This window comes from Diabrotica undecimpunctata, unplaced genomic scaffold, assembly GCF_040954645.1.
Source record: "Diabrotica undecimpunctata isolate CICGRU unplaced genomic scaffold, icDiaUnde3 ctg00000981.1, whole genome shotgun sequence".
NCBI lineage: Eukaryota > Metazoa > Arthropoda > Insecta > Coleoptera > Chrysomelidae > Diabrotica > Diabrotica undecimpunctata.
This window is the reverse complement of record NW_027312038.1, coordinates 26,432-46,364: the sequence shown is the minus strand read 5'-3', so window position 1 is coordinate 46,364 and position 19,933 is coordinate 26,432. Positions and strand designations below refer to the sequence as shown.

Below are 19,933 nucleotides of genomic sequence, written 5' to 3'. Positions count from 1 at the left end.
AGAATAGACCAACCGTGTGCCTTCTTTGCTTTAATGAAATTAAACAAACCCACCCTAGTTTTGTATAATGTTCAAATTATCTCTTAAGGTTTTGGACAATATCTATGTTATACTACGATGTCTTAATGTTATTAACCATTTTTACTGCAGGTTTTTTGGCCTTTATTTGTAATCATATAAATTATGATATGCCACAAAAAACGGCGGCAAACCCATATATTTAAAACTATACCTCTAAGTGTGTACGCAGTATAAACAACATATCTATCAACTGCACGGTATTAGAGAGTTACAGACATAGAAAGGTACCGTGTACTACCGGTGGCCACAAGCGAGCTGAATGAAAAGTTAGGCATGTACCACCGGAAGGTACACGTCGTCGCGAACGTGTATAAACAGACTGTATCCTTTCAAGCAAGCAAGCAATTTGATTAAACTCAGAGTGTGAGAAATGTTCACCCTTAAGAATTACGTTCGGGTTATTGTAACAATTCATTGGAGCGAGGTGTGTGTTAACTCGAGTAAAAACAGGAGTCCACCTCACCGCGCTCTAATGCTCCAGACCATCCCTTTCCCCCTTATAGCACTCTGATGCGCGATAGGGGGCACCAACTATCAGCCAAATGCTCTTCATGTGGAGGTCTTGGGTAATAGAACCTCAACATGGTTTCCTAACCGATTGCAAAACTCAGGACAGCGCATTGTCGCTTTGATCCTATTATCTTAATGTGGCTATCGCGCGAACTAAAATAGCTTACTTGGGCCTCAAGTCGCCGCTATGAGCCTAGGCTCAGTTCGGCGACTTGGTGCTCAAGGGGGTTGGGCCCTACCGTGCCGGGATTTGGTGTTTTTGTTAGTTTTTTTTGGTTGCTTGCGCCGGTGTTTTTTGTGTTTTTTTGTGGATTTTTTTTTTTGTTAGGTCTCCCTGAAACAAAAAATCTGAATTAGTGTCAAAGCCTATACTATGACATTGAAAATATATAAATATAAGACAAATATAACAATATAGATTTAATCTTCTTTAGGCAACCGGGCCCACTTGACTGTATCCTTTTTCATAGCAATATTTTATTTAAGTAAATTGATCCAATGGCCTTGTTTTAGATCAAATAACCCTACAGTATTTGAAGTGACATTATCTAGCATATTATAACTTAAAAATTGCAAATAATAGTTTTCTATTCTATTTCATGATGAAGTGGCATAATCATTTTAATACAATCGATAATCAATTTAAAAATCGACATAATCACTACTCACAAAAAAAAAATAGAATATAAGAGAACTTACTATCACATCTGTCACTCATTGTGAAAATACGTTTTCTAAGGTAAGACTTATGTTAAATAGTATTGTTTTTTTATTATTTATATGAAACTGTAAAATATTTTTTAAATCTTGATAAAACACTTTCAGTATAATCATTTTTATTTGAATATATATATTACTTTTTTCATTAATTTTTTTACGATTTTTCAATTGGGGAAGAATTTTAATTCAAAGTCCAAAATTTGTCAAATTCATTAAATTCTTTATTATAAGCCCCTTTTTACAAGCCTTACTTCTAACTTTATTTTCAAATATATTAAAACCAATTAATAGAAATAACCACACTTTGATTCTCTTACGGTAATATACTAAGGGTACCCCCATAAATCCCTTAAAAAAACGATGCAAATCCTAAGCAAATAGGACAGAGAAAGGGTCCGTAAAAGTGATTAGATGATGTAGAGACAAAGAACTTATTAAAAGACCTACAAGGGGTTGCAGCGCCATTAAAAGAAGAAGACCCCATAACAAATTCGCAAATAATAGTATACGCCTGTCAAAATATAATTTAAGGGCAATGAAAACTATTTATTATGGAATGGCAATGAAAACTCGAATACCAAGAATACAAAATAATATGCACACATGTTGCAAGCTAGGCTCGACAGCACTGACAAAACAATGGCATCTGAGTCACGTATTGCTACGCCTGCTGTTGTCACTGTTGTCATAAAATGTTACCAAGAAAATAAAATGGAAAAAAAACGCATTAATTAAATTATACAGCTCAATTACATACCATTTTTTGTAAAAAAAATGAATTTTACTAGATGGCCCCAATAATTTAATCACCCACTGTTAATTATGGGAAATATCCGTTCGTTCAACTTTTTTGGTATCCACATAAATCAAGAATAAATCGCAAGCAAATGATGCATTCAAGTGTGCATCTATTAAAGTCATTATGTTTTGAATGAAAAATTTCTAATGAACAAAACGCTTAAATATTAAAGGCAAAATTGATTTTATTGTGGAAAAGTGTCTCAGTACAATTCCTATAAATCTAAATAAAGGGTTGATATTGGAAAGACGCAATCGTAATTTGCAGTAAGAAAACCAGTAAAAATTGCTGCAGTCTTGCTTCTTACCATCTAGTACTGCGCTGGTCTAGGACCCGATTCCATAGGCCGCAACTTGGTACTGGAAATGCTGCTTACCATTTTCGGTCAAGATACGCAATGTTCAGCGTTAACAGGTGGTACTTCGTGAAGGACCATGGTTCTTTATCATGCATTATGGTCTTGATTAGAGAGAGGCTCAGGCTTCACTTGGAAGAGCTAGTATTCGCTTTTGTGAGAATCAGTGTTCAATAAATCAAATACAAAGTCACTACCTGTCCCAAACCCAAAATTTTTATATATGAAAACAATTTTTTTTACCATTTAAAATAGCTTTAAATTTCCTTTTTAGGTACTCAAAATGAGGTTTCTTGTTCTCTTTGTAACATTGGCTGTAGCTGCAAATGCTCTGACTAGCCACGAAAAATGGTCCCAATTCAAGGTGAGTTATTTTTTTATAAATATAAAATGTGAACTTAATAAAACTTTATTATTTTACTGTGATACTATAGTATGTCTTTTTTGCTAATCGTTTTGTCAAATCTCTTGCTGAATACTTAATTAAATATGCTGTATAAAAAAGGGGTTCGGTAATCCCAGTTCCAACTGTCCTAAAAGAATTAAGTAATTATTTTTTGCTATAAGTGTTAAATTTTGATTAACTGACAGAGGCTGGAAATTACTATACAGACACTCATACGTGCTCATGGTCAATATTTAAACAAAAACACATTCAACATATAGCTTGTGAATAAAATAAAACTGATTATTCCTTGATTTTTTAGTTAAAGTGGTCCTGAAACAGTAAGGTTTGTTCAAGTTATTACTAGTGAGAGCTGGAGTATATAAAGAAAAACATAAGTAGCTTTATAAACTCTTTTTACATACATTTTTAAATTTGTTTGCATACTTTAATCATTTTAATTTTAGGTTGACCATCAAAGAAATACGAACATCTTAGAGAGGAGCAAGTTCGTTTCCAGATTTTCTCTGACAATCTTCGCAAAATTGAAGAACACAATGCAAGAGATACGTAAGCTGTGAAGTGTCCCTACTACCTGGCTCTTAATCAGTTCGCCGATATGACTCCAGGGGAATTCAAGGCCCTATGCTCGACTCTCAAATCGTTCACATGCCTAAACCAAACATTACATCCCGCTTTGTAGCTGATCCCCAATTGGCTGTTCCAGAATCAATTGACTGGAGAGACAAAGGGGCAGGTTGCTCCTATAAGGGGACAAGGAGGGTTGTGGATCATGCTGGGGCTTTGTAGTGCCAGTAAGTTACATTTTAGTGTTACATTTTTTTAATGTCTTTTTTTATCATAAAAGGGTATTAACAGAGAAACAGTAAGTGACGTCCAAGATCTGAGAACCGTAGAAGAGAAACAGGAAATATACATTGGTTGAAGACTCTTGGTTTTTAAATATTGGGGGGTATTTTCTATTTCTTAGTACAAAGGAAAGTTTTTCCGAAGGGATACCCCAAGAAAAACCGTATCCTTCTCTTTATTTCTCCGGTCCTGATTTTCTTTATTCAATTTAACTAGTTGTCCCAAATATACATATCCTTTTTACTTGTTCTATAGTTGTTTGTGCAAGTGTAATTATTAATAATTCTTCTGGTTATTAATACAATGTCGTCTGCATATCTCAAGTAATTCAAGTATTGGCCCATTTATGTTAATAGCCTGTTTTTTCCCATTGTTATTTCCTCATAACGTTCTTGCAAAACTTGATTGAATAGTTTTGGTGATATAGTGATACCTGTCTGACTCCTCGCAGTATCTTAACGGGCTCCGTTTGTTCAACTAGTTTGATGGATGTTGTTGCCTTGATCAATTATATTGGAAATTAAGGTCCGTATATCTATGTCCTATTCTCTTATTTTGTAAAGACTTCTTATTGCCCAATGTTCCACCGTGTCGAATGCCTTTTTCAAAGTCTACAAATGCCATATAGTCGGTTCGCTATATTTACGCGGGTTTCGGATTAACAAAATTATGCTAATGACCTCCATTGATAACCAGTTGCAGTAAAACGACTTCCCAGAAAATTAGGCAAAAACTGCATTAATGGTCATATTTTAAAATACATTAAAATAACATTAGGGTAGGTATAAATTTGTTACAATATTGCAGTTGAATTGATTCTATGCCAGTGTTGACATTGTTATGTTTTGCGTGGAAATATTTAAAAATGCCCAGACGTGTGTTAGATGTAGATAGTCTAATTTGAAGTGTACATAAGTATTTTAGGATGAAAAAGAAAATGGCGGTCCTCTAAAATCGGGTAATGTCTGTTCAACAACGCGTATGTGATGCTCTAGGAATTAGTGAAACCAAACTAAGAGGAGTATTACAAAATCGCAATAATGAACGGCCGAAAGAAGATCACCGAAAAACTCGCCTATCATGAAAACGAAAGATATTCCAGATGGAAAAAAAATTGAAATTCGTGATACCACTTATCGAATGCGAGCCAACAAGGAACATGTGACCTTAAATACAATTCTCTCGGAATTAAAAGATAAAAAAAATTTGACGAAATTGGCAGAACAAGTCTATGGCAATGTGATACATAATTTGGGTTTCAAATTTCAAAAGGAGGATAACAGAAAAGCCTTTTGTGAAAGAAGTTCTGTTGTGCATAAAAGAATTAAACTTCTAAGAAAATATTCTAAATTAAAAGAAGAAAGGGTAAATTTTATATATTTAGACGAAACATGGATAGTTTCTAGGGGTGCAACCAAGAGAATATGGCAAGATGATAACGTAAAGTCTATCAAACATACTGATGGAGAAGGGAAGCGACACATAATTTTACATGCAGGAGGGAAATCGGGTTTTATAGAAGGTGCTGATTTAATATTTTCATCTAAATCAAAATCAAGTGACTATCACGATAATATGAACACAGAAATGTTTGTAAAATGGTTACATGAAAAACTTCTCCCAGGTTTAAGTGAGCCCAGCGTAATTATTTTAGACAATGCACCTTACCATTCTGAAGTATTAAACAAAAGTCCAACGAATTCTTGGACTGTTAATAAAATTAAAGAATGGTTGACAAAGGAACATATACTATTTACACAACATATTTTAAAATCAGAATTATTACGCTTGGCAAATATCCACGCAAAACCAAAAACCTTTGTTGTGGATCAGATTATTGAAAGTTACGGTCATCAAGTTTTACGTCCGCCACCGTATCATTTTTGTTTAATCCCATCGAATATATATGGGAATAGCAAAACAATATTATGACAACCATTGAAAGGTACTTTCAATTGTAACTCCAGAAGTGTGGTGCAACTGTATATTCAAGTGCGAGAAACTAATAAAAGATTGGTGGACTCGTGAAAATAAAATAAACGAAATAAGTCCAATCATAATAACAATTAATGGTGATGACAGTGATGATGATGACGATTACGATATTTTTGATGATAATGACTGATTTTCATTTTTGTTGGCAAGTTAAATTTGTTTATTTTTCATTAGAAATTCTCTCCATGGAACAAATATACATAGACCATATTTTCTGTGTGAAGTGTAATATAAAATTATTATTAGGTTTATATTAGCCAGTTAGACTCCAGTAATGAAGTAATTCTCCTTATTATACTGTCAATTATATAAAAGATTTTCCATTATTATTTAATTAAAAAATGTTATGGATTATTTGTGGGATATTGGGATAAATCCTTTTCTAAAACCGGCTTGCTCTCTTGACTGGTAATTATCTAACTTAGTTGTAAATCTGTTTATTAGTAGTTTAGTTAACAGTTTGCACATTACATTCAGTAGCATTATGGGCCTATAGTTTTTCAGATCTTTTCTATTAAACGGCAATTACAATGTGTTAATATACACGTAGCGAAGGAAGGAAAGGACCGGTCAACAGAATAGAGATAGAATGGGGTGATCAACACTCGATCCGGCGAGGAGCGAAAAGCGACAAATCAATACTTAGCCACGGGAAAAAATGCTTCTGTCTCAGGTTAATACCCTTGGACCAGGTACGGAATGGCTACAAGATCAACACTGTAGCAGAAGCGGTTAGCCTTCAGTCAATACCGTAAGGCCAGTGGAGTTGTGATCTAATCAACACTCTGATGGAACTCCGAACGGTTGGCCTCTAGTAAACACCCAGAGGCCGTAGAGTTCCCACTAGATCAGCACTTTATCGGAACTTGCCTCTCTTTTGTGATGTACGCTGTGTTAGACGGTTGTCCCCTTACATCTCCACCGCATCGATGGAAGAGGAACTTGTGGTGGGAGTGAGTGTGTATATAGCAATTTAAAAAACAGAGAAGTACTGGAAATAATGAGTTATATAAGAGAAAATTGCATTTACATTAAAATAAAAATAAAAATCCTTCGGTCATATACTGAGTTAATAAATACCTCAAATGGGAATACGGATAAAAAAACTCGTGAGTGTAAAACGTAGGTGACTACTTCGGCGTCACATCTATCCAATTATTAAGACAATCCGTTATATTTTTGCTAACATTTTCTAGTGTTTTTAACATTTTTTGCTTTTGCTTTAACTTTAGCTTTTGTTTATACGATTGTTTATTTACTTGTCGTAAGTCTATTCTTTTTATTTTTTAGGCTGGTTCCCTTGAGGGACAACGGTATTTAAAAGAAAATAAATTGGAAGTTCTTAGTACCCAACAATTAGTAGATTGTTCCAAAGGCTACCAAAATCTGGGTTGTAACGGTGGTTATCCTCATTGGGCATATAACTACGTCAAAGATAATGGTCTCTGTCTTGATTCCGATTACGAGTATCAAGGAAAAGATGGACAATGTAAGCAATGTGAACCGGTTGTTAAAAATATCAAAGGTTATCAATCCATCGATCAAACTGAAGAAGCTCTTAAAGAAGCTGTAGGTAAGTTAGTTTTTATTTGTTTAGCTGCCGATTCTCCAATCATCACTGTTGTCACATCAACACATCGTATGTGCTTTTTTACATTTTTCAACTCGGTAAGCTACCATGTAAGGGGCGATCATTGCTTTGGTAGGAATTGATGCTCTTGAAACCAAAGCCGTGGTCTGATGTTTAGCTCTCGCAATTTTCTTACAAAAAAGTCTCTTGGCTTACCTTGTAAAAGACTGTGAGTAGATTCCAAATACCGTTTTAGTTTATTAGGAAGCATACTTTCAGCCGCCAACACTTTATGACAAACAACACATTGTGGAAGTTCTACATTCCCTTTAGGATGCAGGTAAATCCAAAATCCAAATATTGGTCGTCATATTTCCTATATTTCTTCTTTTGACTTAAATTAGCATTACTACTCGAATCGCCTGATTCTTCACTTCGTTTTCCATTCTATTGAATACAATAATTATCCATTGTTGATAGCAAAAACTCGGCTGAGTCCTGTTGCAAATGTCCGGATAATTATCTGATTTTCGGATAATTTCGTGGACTACTGGATAATTATCACATGGAAATTTTAATTATAATTTCGGATAATTCAAGGGTCGTGTTTTAATAGATTTTAAAATGTTGTAATGTCTTCGTAGAAAATTTTAATATCACTCTCTGGTTTGTCCGCAGTTGAAGCATAAACTTGTAGCATGTTTATTTTGGATTTGTTCTGGTTTAATTGTAAGAGTATAATTCTGTTGGAGTATGGAGTGAAATTTATTACAGCTTCATCAATGTTTTTGTTTAATATTATCCCGACACCATATCTGTGTGAACCGTCTTGACTTCCTGAATAATATATTATTTTATTGTTGATTTTTATATTTCCTGTCGGACCATTGGACATCGCTGATTCCTAAAATATCTACAGGGTGAGTGATGAGGAACTTTACATACTTCTACCATATGTAGAGTCCCTCAGGGAGCATATCATGTGGCCACTAAAAAATGTCAACTCCTCTTCTTTATTAATTAACAGGGTGATTTGTGTAATTGACCATTTATTTCATTTTACTGTAGTGTTTATACGGCTCATTTGATTTTTTTAATTTTTGCATGATACAGTACACTACTATCAAGCATTCGACTGGTATTAGCTAAACTAAAAAATTCCAGGACTGGCTTTGGAAAAATTAATTTAGGGATTCGTATTAAATATTACACCCTGTATAATTTTTTTTTTAAATACAATAAGTGATTTTCAAACTACATAAATAGCCAATGAAAACGACATATGCGACAATATTGTCGCACTTTTATTAAATTTTTAGTGAACGATCAAATCTTACCAAAAATAGAACAACCATAATGAAGTATCAAATTATAAGGTATTAATTTAAACAAATGTTATACATTTCAAACATTTTAATTAAAATGAGTTTCTACAACATAATCTAATACGTAGAAAATTAACATCTTTACTGTCACTTTGTATTATTTCTATGATAGAATCAATTGTTTTTCAATTTTAAATTTTTACTCATAGATCGTATTGGGGCGTTATTTTCGACAAATAATAAATTGATTAAAAAGTCAAACCTCTTGTATGTGTTAGTTTTTGTTGATTGTAAATGATTAAAATTTTATGTCAAATAATAATACATTGCATCAACTGTACTAAATAAAAATAAATCTAAAAAAGTTTAAAATGAAGGTTGGCGTTGACCGTTCGACGTTTCTTGATATTTTATACCCATTGTCATTATTGTCATTATTAATTGTTATTTATGTGTACAAGAATACATATTTCTTCTGTTATATCTACGTTAAGTACATTGTGTTAGTTTTGGTAGAGCTTTTGTTACTTTCGTTCAAAATGCCACATCAGTTTTCGACCACAGAATATGCAGACATAATATTTGTTTATGGATTTTGTAATGGGAATGGTAGGGCTGCTAGTAGAGAATATCGCAGGAGATTTCCTAATCGTCGAAGTCCCAGTCATCCAACATTTGGGTCAGTTTTTAATTATTTGCGAGAAAATGGCACTTTTCCTAGTGGAACAACAGAGCGACATGTAGATGAAGCGCAGGAAGATGATATTATGGACGCCGTTACTATGAACCCTACAATAAGCACTAGACAAGTAAGTCGAGAACTCAATGTTACTCAATCAAAAGTAAGTAGAGTCTCACAAAAAAATAATCTATACCCATATCACATTCAAATGGTTCAGCGACTACATGCTGGAGATGAGATCGATAGGTTGGAATTTTGTAGATGGATTAACAATAATCGACCAACGCTATACAGGACACTATTTACAGATGAAGCTCAATTTACCAGAGACGGGATAAATAATTCACGAAATTCACATGTGTGGACAGAAGAAAATCCCCATGCTATTCGAGAACGTCGTTCTCAGTTAAGGTTTTCGGTTAACGTGTGGATTGGTGTCATAAATAACCAATTAGTAGGTCCTCACTTTTTTGATGGTCCTTTAACAGGGCAGGTCTATTTGAATTTTCTACAAAATATTTTGCCGAATTTGCTTGCCAACGCGAACGTTGCTATCCGAGGGATGTATTTTCATCACCCCTACACTTTTTACTGGCAGTGAGACAACATCTCAATAATGTTTATGGCAACAGGTGGATAGGACGTGCAGGTCCTATTTCGTGGTCTTCAAGATCCCCTGATTTCAATCCCGTTGATTACCATATTTGGGGACGATTGAAGCAACTAGTTTACGCAGTGAATATTAATAACCGACAACAATTAATTGATAGAATTATACATTGTTGTAATACTATTAGAAACGATCCCCAGAGTATCCGTAATTGAATACGTCAATTAACAATTTGGCAACAAAATGTGTACAGGCTGCAGGGTTCCATTTCGAAAATCTATTTTGAATTATTTTTATTTTGTTACCATTATTGTATCTTTTCCAGTTCTAATTTATGAGTTTATCATAACTATGTACATATTTTTAGTTTTTTTTTAAATTGTTCTTCGTTATTGTTAGTATAGTTACTGTTTTTTATTGTGCAGTGACTCAGTTTATCATTTCAATTAAAATGTTTGAAATTTATAACATTTGTTTAATTACCTTATAATTTGATACTTCATTATGGTTGTTCTATTTTTGGTAAGATTTGATCGTTCACTAAAAATTTAATAAAAGTGCAACAACATTGTCGCATATGTCGTTTTTATTGGCTATTTATGTAGTTTAAAAATCACTTATTGCATTTTAAAAAAAAATTATACAGGGTGTAATATTTAATACGAATCCCTAAATTAATTTTTCCAAAGCCAGTCCTGGAATTTTTTAGTTTAGCTAATACCAGTCGAATGCTTGATAGTAGTGTACTGTATCATGCAAAAATTAAAAAAAACAAATGAGCCGTATAAACACTATAGTAAAATGAAATAAATGGTCAATTACACAAATCACCCTGTTAATTATTAAAGAAGAGGAGTTGACATTTTTTAGTGGCCACATGATATGCTCCCTGAGGGACTCTACATATGGTAAAAGTATGTAAAGTTTCTCATGACTCACCCTGTATATCCAGCCTTTCCATTTCTTTAATGGCATTATGTACTTTTCCAGCTTGATGTAGACTTCTAACATTCCAAGTCGCTACTTTGCAAGGTTTTCGCATGTTGACGACCGGGGAGGCCTTGCAGTCTTGTGAGTTTTATGCTCTGCCGGATCGTGTTTTCCGAGTTTCATGATCAGTAGAGTGCTTGATTGTATTGTTAGTCATGATGATTAACTAGGGATGCTCTATGAGCCTTTAATGCATTGGTTTCCCGTTGCCTTATGCATCTCCACGCCGTTGACCATGTCTGGTTCGTCCGCCTTTAGAAACGATTTTCCATTTCTAGGACAAGAAGGTGCTCTGCCACTTACCGAAGGTTCCACCAGAAGCTGTTGGTCAGTAAGTGGAGGATTGCTTATACCGGTAATCACTCGGACGCCGGAGCCTCGTTTGTTATCTAGCAGAATGTACCAGATGATCATGATTTAGATCATCTCACGGGCAGGTGAAGTTGATATTTAAATAGGAGAGGCTATGTATTGCGCATCACTATCCCTTACATTAAAATTACCCAAACGACTGAAGTCGTTTCTTAACAAAAATGTGTTTTACAGTTTAAAAATCCATTTCAATTTATCTTTTTGGTAGATACATACAGATACATGTCATGGTAATATTTCCTGTGCTTTTAAGCGACTAAAAATATACAACTAAATCCCTGATCCCTAATAAATAAGAGCTATCATCTAACAAAGAGATGTTACTCGTTACTTCCATCTGCGAATTATTTTGAAAAGCCTTAAGATTTATTTTAAGGCTTTACACATTTTACGGAAACAAAATAAAACATACAGGAGTTTTAATAATTTCCTTTTATTAAAGTCGGTTCTTGACGAGCTATGAGACAAATTTCTAAATACTCTGAGATAGCGCGTATTAGTACTCTGAGATAGCGCGGAGGAGCTTCCTTAATATGTTAAATTCAAAAGTGAATTTTAAGCTTTAAATTGAACTTTGTGCTTAAATCGGGTCAACCGATAAATAAGTAGTAGGTTACATGCTTCAATCAACCTTATTCTGGAATAAAAATAATAATACTTATAAACGTTAACTTTTTTTAGGAACTGCTGGCCCAGTATCCGTTGCAGTTTGTGCTAACTTCGAATGGCAGTTGTACGGAGGAGGTATTTTCGATCACGCACTTTGCTTTAGTGATACTTTGAATCATGCAGTTCTAACAGTAGGATATGCCGAAGAAAATGGTAAAGATTTTTGGCTCATCAAGAATTCGTGGGGAACATCATGGGGAGAAGAAGGTTATATTAGATTAGTTCGTGGTAAAGCACAATGCGGTATTAATCAATTGGCCAATTATCCCTACTTTAATTTATATACGTATAGGAAAATAATAAAGTATAAATTTGAAAATCATTTGTCTTTTTTATTTCTTTAACAAGAAAATATAAAATATCAGTAAGTATAGTACATTCAACCAACTTGCACCTCTAAACGATTAACGGAATTCACAGAAAACTTTTCGTTGTAGTAAAGGGCACGGTAAATTGCACCGGAGTTTTCCATAATATTTAACACTTTGCTCAATTTTAGGTATTAAATAAATATATGTGTCATTAACCCGTTTGTTCATAGTTTTGCATATTTTGTTACATTTTTTTTAATAAATAGTATTCTTGCATAATGTTATTTAACGTAAATTTCTTTCACCTTTTGTTTAATAACTTTTTTTTGAAACAAACACTACCGTGCTAAGGATAATTTATATTTAAAGTAGATATACAAAGTATTTAAATATCACTTTTAATTTTTGTTAAAAAATACTTCGGGGTTAAACTAGAACATTTTGTCAATTTATTCAACAAAATGTAGGGGAAAATGTTGTAAGGTCCTTGATCGCTTCCATAAAAAACTCTGGTCGCAACTTGACAATTGACAAGTTTTTTACTAACATCCCTTTAGCACAGCATTTACTGTCTATAGGAATAACTTGGGTTGGGACATTACGAAAAAATAAGAAAGAGATCCCCTAAGAATCTTCAAAAGAAAGATGCGTTTTTTCCTCTATTTTTGGATTCAAGGATAATTTGTCTTTGGTAAGTTACGTGCCAAAGAAAAATAAAGCTTCTTCTTAGTTCAACGCACTATAATCAATCCGTAGATATTGAGAGTCAAGCAAAGAAGCCCGAAATTATCACATTTTACAACCAAACAAAAGGTGGGGTTGATAAAATGGACCAGATAATCGGTAACTACATGGTAAAGCGTCAAACTAGACTTTGATCTCTTGCCGTTTAGTACAACATTATGGATGCTCTTAACGCGTTTCTCCTTTATATAAATCAAAATACAAATTTTGCTGCAGGAAAAACAAATAAAAGACGATACTTTCTCAAAGATTTAGTAAATAAGTTAGTTTTACTATTTATGAAAAGAAGGGCCAGAAACCCTAAACTTACAAACACAATCCGAAGACATATAGGTAATTTTATCGAGTTTCCTCAAGAAAATTTAAAGATAGATTTGGCTCATAGAAAGAAAAGGAGATGTTCCGAGTGCCCTACACACATTGCAAAAATGAGCACATAAGTTTGTCAGAAGTGTAAGTGTCCAATTTGCAAAGAACTTGTACTTATACCAAAAATAAAATAATTTTGGGGAACATTTCAATTTGTAAATAAACGGTTTTCAACCATTTTCATCAAACATAATTCAATTACATTCGGCATTTCTAATGATCATTAGGCTAATTTCCTTAATGTTTTTAGGATCTTTGTAAGCGGTTATATTATATTTTACCTCACAAACACAACAGTTAGAAAGTTTCTGCCATTGTGATCTGAACTCAATATATTTTAATTCAAACGTGTAGTTTCAAGTGACCATTATGCCTAGACGTAAGTTGGATATTGATGAATTAATTGCAAATGTGCATAAATCTTTAACCTTTAACTACGGGCGCCCCTCCATTAGTCATAACTACGTGCGCGGTGTATTCTGTACACCACCGACTAAGAACGCAAATAAAAGCCACAACTAGGTATTTTTAGTACATATATTGTATATAATAAATGTAGGCATATATATATATATATATATCAGAATGTCTTACCATAAAAAATAATACATAACGAAAATATAAAGATTAGCAACAAATATAAGAACAAAAACTCAACCACTTCTTTTTCTCTAAAAATAACCTTCTTGAGATTTTTGTATATTAGCTTAACATTAAAAATATTATAAAACTAGTATATAAATCTAAAAACTAGGAGTAAATAATCATTCACAAATGAACATATTTGAGAATATGTGTGCTATTCACTTTCGTTTTCTTCCTCGTTTGCGTCTACTAAATTACAATTTGCACAAATTGTAACAGAGTGCTCTTTACAAACCATTCTATTACATTTGTTGCAAGATATTGTTGTAACTCTATTTTTGCTCCTTCCACAACAATGGCACCTCCCCCGTTTTTTTGCTGGTGGTTCTTCATCGTGGTCGTCTTGTACGTTTTTGTATTTCTTCAAGAATATTTTTAAATCCAGAGGTAAACTCTGTATTTCCGCCCTCTCAGAAAGATGAGGTCTTATCGATGCCAATGATAATTCTTTTAGAAAAACTCTTCTATATTTTTGAGGATTGTCGATGTTGGCAGCATTGTACAGGATCTGGCTGTTAATTCCGGCAATATTCAGGAGTTGAAAAAACAATGCCATTGGCCATTTTCGTGTTCTTCGGGATACCGAATAGGTACTGCACATTTTGTCTACAGTGTCTACGCCTCCTTTATGTGAATAATAGTCTAAAATTATCATTGGTTTTCCTGTTTCGGGATCTACTGTAGAATTACTGTGCATGGTAGATAGGAGAATGACAGCTTTATTTTTTTTTGGTGTGTAGGATACAATGGTAACTTCTTTTTGAAAACCAAAAGTGGATGATCCAATTGGTGTGTTTTTTCTTGGTAAAAACTCTGGAGGTAGTTCCCTTTTATTTCGTTTAAGTGTGCCAACCATCGTTATCTTTTCCTTCAAAAGGTCAATTGCCAACGGATAACTCGTATACCAATTGTCGCATGTTGAATTACGGTTTTTACCTTTCCAAGGTTGAAGCAGGCGATGGGTAATATCCGTTGGTGTGTTAGATTTTTTGTAGGGCCCTTCCGGTTGTTGAACACAATACACCCCAAAATTGGTGACATAAAAGGTCTGCGCGTCACATAACACAAACACTTTTAAGCCATACTTTGCAGGTTTACTTGGAATGTATTGCACAAAGTTGCATCTACCTCTAAAAGGTATCAACATTTCATCGATAGTCATTTCTTCTCCCAAGGAATAGTTGCTGCTACAGTTTTTCATAAACGTATCAAGAGTAAAGCGAATGGCAGCAAGTTTGTCAATTGATTTTCGGTCCTTTCGAGTATCTTTGTTTTCAAACCTAAGAGCAGCAAGCAAAAATAAAAATCGATCTGCGCTCATACAGGCTCGAAAGATTTCTGAGCCGGTACCATCTTTTGTCCACAATTCGAGGAAGTGTGTATGATTTTGTTTTTTAGTCCCTGCAAGAAATAATAATCCTAATAATGCCATGATTTCCTGTTTAGTCGTATCTTTAGCCCGTCTTGGCCCTTCATAATTTAATCGCATTTTTGCAATCTGCGAATTTGTACATTCAACTATATTTTCTATGATTTCATTTGTAAAGAGTTTTTCAAAAGCACTTAGTTCCGTAGTAACATCTCTCGCACAAACTGTTGGCCCAGGAAATACCTTGACAATATTTTTTGAAGGAGTTTTAGTAAATTTGCTAAGAAAAGATTTCTTATACCATTTAGTTTTTCTGTCTTTTGCTATAAAATAATCATTGTCTTCATCAAGATCTGAACTGTTTTCAATGTTACTGTTTGTGTCCGAGTCAATCGTATATTGATTTTCGTCATTCAGATCAACTTCTGATTCAGTGTCGTGCTCCGTTTTTTCTATTAGCTCGTCGTCTGAAGTATCTGGGTCTCCACCAACATCTTCATCAGATTCTTCCTCAAATATAGCTTGAGCCATAGCTCTAAGTTCATCTTCTGAGAGTTTTTGGGGATTTCTTACTGGTATGCGATCCCTGCAAAGTAAATATTTTGTAGTACCTCTCGATTTATAAACGTTACGAGAAATATATAGAGGCAACTTTTGTAATTTTTATTATTTATTTCTAATTAATATTTCAAAGAGACATGACCGTATTGCTGTGGAAGAAAGAACCTGAAAAAACAAGACCACAAAAACAACTAAAAGACTCTGAGATAGCGCGTTAATAGGTACTCACAAATATCCAAATAGATAACGGTATATTAAGTTATGAGAAAATGGTAAAATAAAATATTTGATCAAATGTATTATCATAAAACTAGTTTTATTATAATAAAATGAAAGTTTTATTAAAATTTTAATAACAAATTACAAATTCTTTTATTCAAAACGTTGCAATATGTCTAGCTTTTGTTACATATAAGTCGCTATACATTAATAATGCTATTTTTTAGTAGATAAACGTAATATAACACCACTGGTAAACTTCTCCTGAATTTTTCCAACCGTCAGTCTATCTCTGCAGCAATCAATTTTACAACTGTTGAGGTTTATAGCTGACACATCAGAGATAGGTTAGGTAGAGGGACACGTGCGCAACCAGTGCTTATCAGAAATAGCGGCCAATTTAGTGCGACTGGTGTACTGAGTACACCGTAGCCCGTAGTTTAAGGTTAACCATGGAAAGAGACAATGGTGAACCTTTAAAGTCATTACTATGACATAGTATACATTGTATAAATAAATGCGTTTGTGACGCACTCGGGATAAGTGAAAGAAAGCTAAAAACTGTAATGAAGACTGTCAGAGATTCTCAAGAAGATCTTACAGTTACTGAGTATCACGAAGACAAGAAAACAACTCGTAAACATTCTAGGAGCATTGACTTACTCGATGAAAAAAAAAATTGAAATTCGCGATAGTTTGTATCAAATGCGTGAAAACAATCAACATGACAGTTTAGATACTTTACTGGTCAAAATAGGAGAAAGACAAGTTTCTGAAATTAAGAGGACTAGCCTCTGGAAAGTGTTGAGATTTAGGATTTAAATTCAAAAAAAAAATAAGAGGTTACGTTTATGCCAAAGGAATAGTGTGGTTTACAAAAGAATTAAATTTTTGAGAGAATATACTAGACTTAAATCTGAAAATGGAACATTCGTATACTTAGATGAGACATGGATATTTGCAAAGGGTGGAATTAAAATAATTTGGCAAGACGACAGCATAAAATCAATAAAACACACATTTAGCGAAGGCAAAAGACACATCATTCTTTGTGAAGGAGGGAAAGAAGGCTTTATAGAAAACGCAAATTTAATTTTTTCTTCATGGTCAAAATCTGCTGAGTACCATGTAAACATGAATAGAGATATGTTTGTTTATTGGCTTGTGGAGAAACTGTTACCTAGTCTGAGTGAAACATCAGTTATCGTTTTAGAAAATGACCTTACAGAAACAACCAAAATCGTCGTGGAACGTACCGAGCATAACAAATTGGTTAGTTAAAAATAATATCAATTATCTCTAGAATACGCTTTGAAATCAGAGTTACTGCAGGTCAAATTTTATTTATTTCATGAATTTTATTAAAGTAAATGTTTCTGTTTTTTTAATTATTTGCGTAGACTGAGCTCACTTTAAAACCAGAAAACTGAATTTTTCAGGAGTTTTGGACATTTATTTAACCCTGCTGTCCTGTTCGGGTCTATTTGACCCATAAAAAAAATTATTTCTTATTTTACAAACTATTACGCGGCGTAACGTGTTTTGGTATTCCGTGACTTTATTACCTAATCTGAGGTCTTTCAATTGCATATGAGATAAAACTTCAACTTCCTGATTTTTTTGATAAAAATTAAATTGTTACCGATGATACGTTCGGGTCAATATGACCCACGTATTTAAACCGTTAAAAATTTCCTGTGTACGTATGTTTAGTTGGCAGTGTATTTTCTAACAGTGTTTGTCAGTCATGTAAGTTTATAAATAAACACAAGTTTCTGCAAGCTACAACTTGTAAAAAATTTGAAGTGTAGCTGGACGATGTCAGGGAGAAGGGCACGTCATGTAGAAGGAAGTGGGGGTGATAGACAAGTGGTAGGACACTGATGATATGTCAAGCGCATTCATGCCATTCATATACATTTCAGTCTATTTTTGCATGTTGATAATGTCGCATCGAAGAACGCTAACCAAAAATGAGCTGCGCGAGCTCGCGAACGTGTCAGACAGTGATGAATACATATCAGAAACAGAAAACCATACAAGTAGTGAGAGTGAAGAAGAAAGTAGTGATGATTCTGTTATTCCATTCTACGTACCACATCCTGTAGAACCTTCTGTAACAGTTCCTTCGAAAGATGGTAATATTCAGTGGTCGCTTGATCCTCCTTATCAACGCGGTCGTTTTTCTACGGCCAATGTTATAAATAATGCTCCAGGAGTTACAAGGTACGCATGTGCACGAATTTTCGATATCAAAAATTCATTTGACGTGCTCTTTTCTGACATGATTGCAAACCAAATTATTAATATGACAAACATGGAAGGCCAGCGTGTTTTGGAACCAACTGGAAAGACTTGGATAAAATTGGTTTTCAAGCATACATTGGTCTTTTATTGTTAGCTGGAGTTTTTAGGTCCCATGGTGAATCAACTAAAAGTTGGTGGAATGAAGAAACTGGTCGTAGTATATTTCGAGCAACAATGTCTCTTGAAGTGTTTACAAAAATTTCGCAAGTGATACGTTTTGATAACAAGACTACTAGACAGGATAGGAGACGATTAGATAAACTTGCTGCAATACGTGAAATTTGGGGAAAATGGGTGGAAAATCTACCAAAATTTTTTAACCCTGATGAAAATGTTACTATCGACGAGCAATTAGTAGCCTTTAGAGGTGGCTGCCCTTCAAACAGTACATTTTAAGCAAGCCAGCGAAATATGGCATAAAAATTTGGGCTTTATGTGACACTAAAAGTTCTTATGCTCTAAAATTGCAGATCTAGACAGGAAAAGAAGCAGGTGCCGCGCCAGAACGAAATGATTTAAGAGGCCACAATATTACTTGCGATAACTTTTTTACATCGTACAATTTAGGCCAACTTCTTCTAAAAAGAAAAAATACAATGCTGGGGACTATAAGAAAAAATAAACCAGAGCTTCCAGCACAAATTGCGAATAAAGAAGTTCATAGTTTGTATTTTTACTTCACGCAAGATACCACTGTTGTTAACTATATTCCTAAAAAGAATAAAAATGTTGTTCTTATGAGTACTTTGCATCATGAAAAGGCTATTAGTGACAGAAATGACAAAAAGCCCCAAATAATTTTAGATTATAATTCCAGTAATGGAGCAGTGGATACCCTAGATCAGCTTGTTGGTACATATACATGTAAGAGAAAGACAAATCGCTGGCCCATGATTGTTTTTTATAATAACTCTGAGATAGCGCGTCTACAACGCGTTCGTCTTATGGACATCAATAAATCCCCAATGGAACACCAATAAACTTATAAAACGACGAATTTTTCTTGAGTAATTGGGAAAAACACTGGTGAAACCACTTATCCTTTCCAGGAAAAATTTACCAAGAACCAAAGACTCACAAGAACTGGTAAAAAGGACACGAGCAGAAGTGAGTAGAGAAGATGGAAATTATAGTTCGTGTGAACCGTCTATGAACAATCCAACTCCACCAGCTAAACGATCACGCTGTAAATTGTGTTCGTAAACGATAAGACTAATATTTTATGTTGTATATGTCATAAACATATTTGTAAAACCCATTCTTTTTATTACTGTCCCAGTTGTAAACTGAATTAAATTTTGTAGATATTTGTTATTAGGCTTTCTGGTTAATGAAAAAAAAATACCTTTTGTTTTTGTTAATAAGGTTTAATTTACATTAACAACATCATTTTTGTTTAATTAACCATAATTTTTTGTTAGTAAAGTTTTGTTTAGCACTATTAGCTTATTTTATTTCGATTAAGGAGCGTAAGC

At 33.8% G+C, this 19,933-nt stretch overlaps 1 protein-coding gene across 1 annotated transcript; it reads left to right on the top strand.

The window, feature by feature from the left end:
- The first annotated feature begins 2,748 nt into the window (after positions 1–2,748).
- On the top strand, positions 2,749–12,292 carry LOC140431457 (cathepsin L-like proteinase). The gene is made up of 3 exons (XM_072519383.1): positions 2,749–2,829; positions 7,006–7,288; positions 11,946–12,292. The coding sequence occupies exons 1-3, from the start codon at positions 2,749–2,751 to the stop codon at positions 12,275–12,277; spliced, it is 696 nt and encodes a 231-aa protein (XP_072375484.1). The 3' UTR covers positions 12,278–12,292.
- The last annotated feature ends 7,641 nt before the right edge of the window (positions 12,293–19,933 follow it).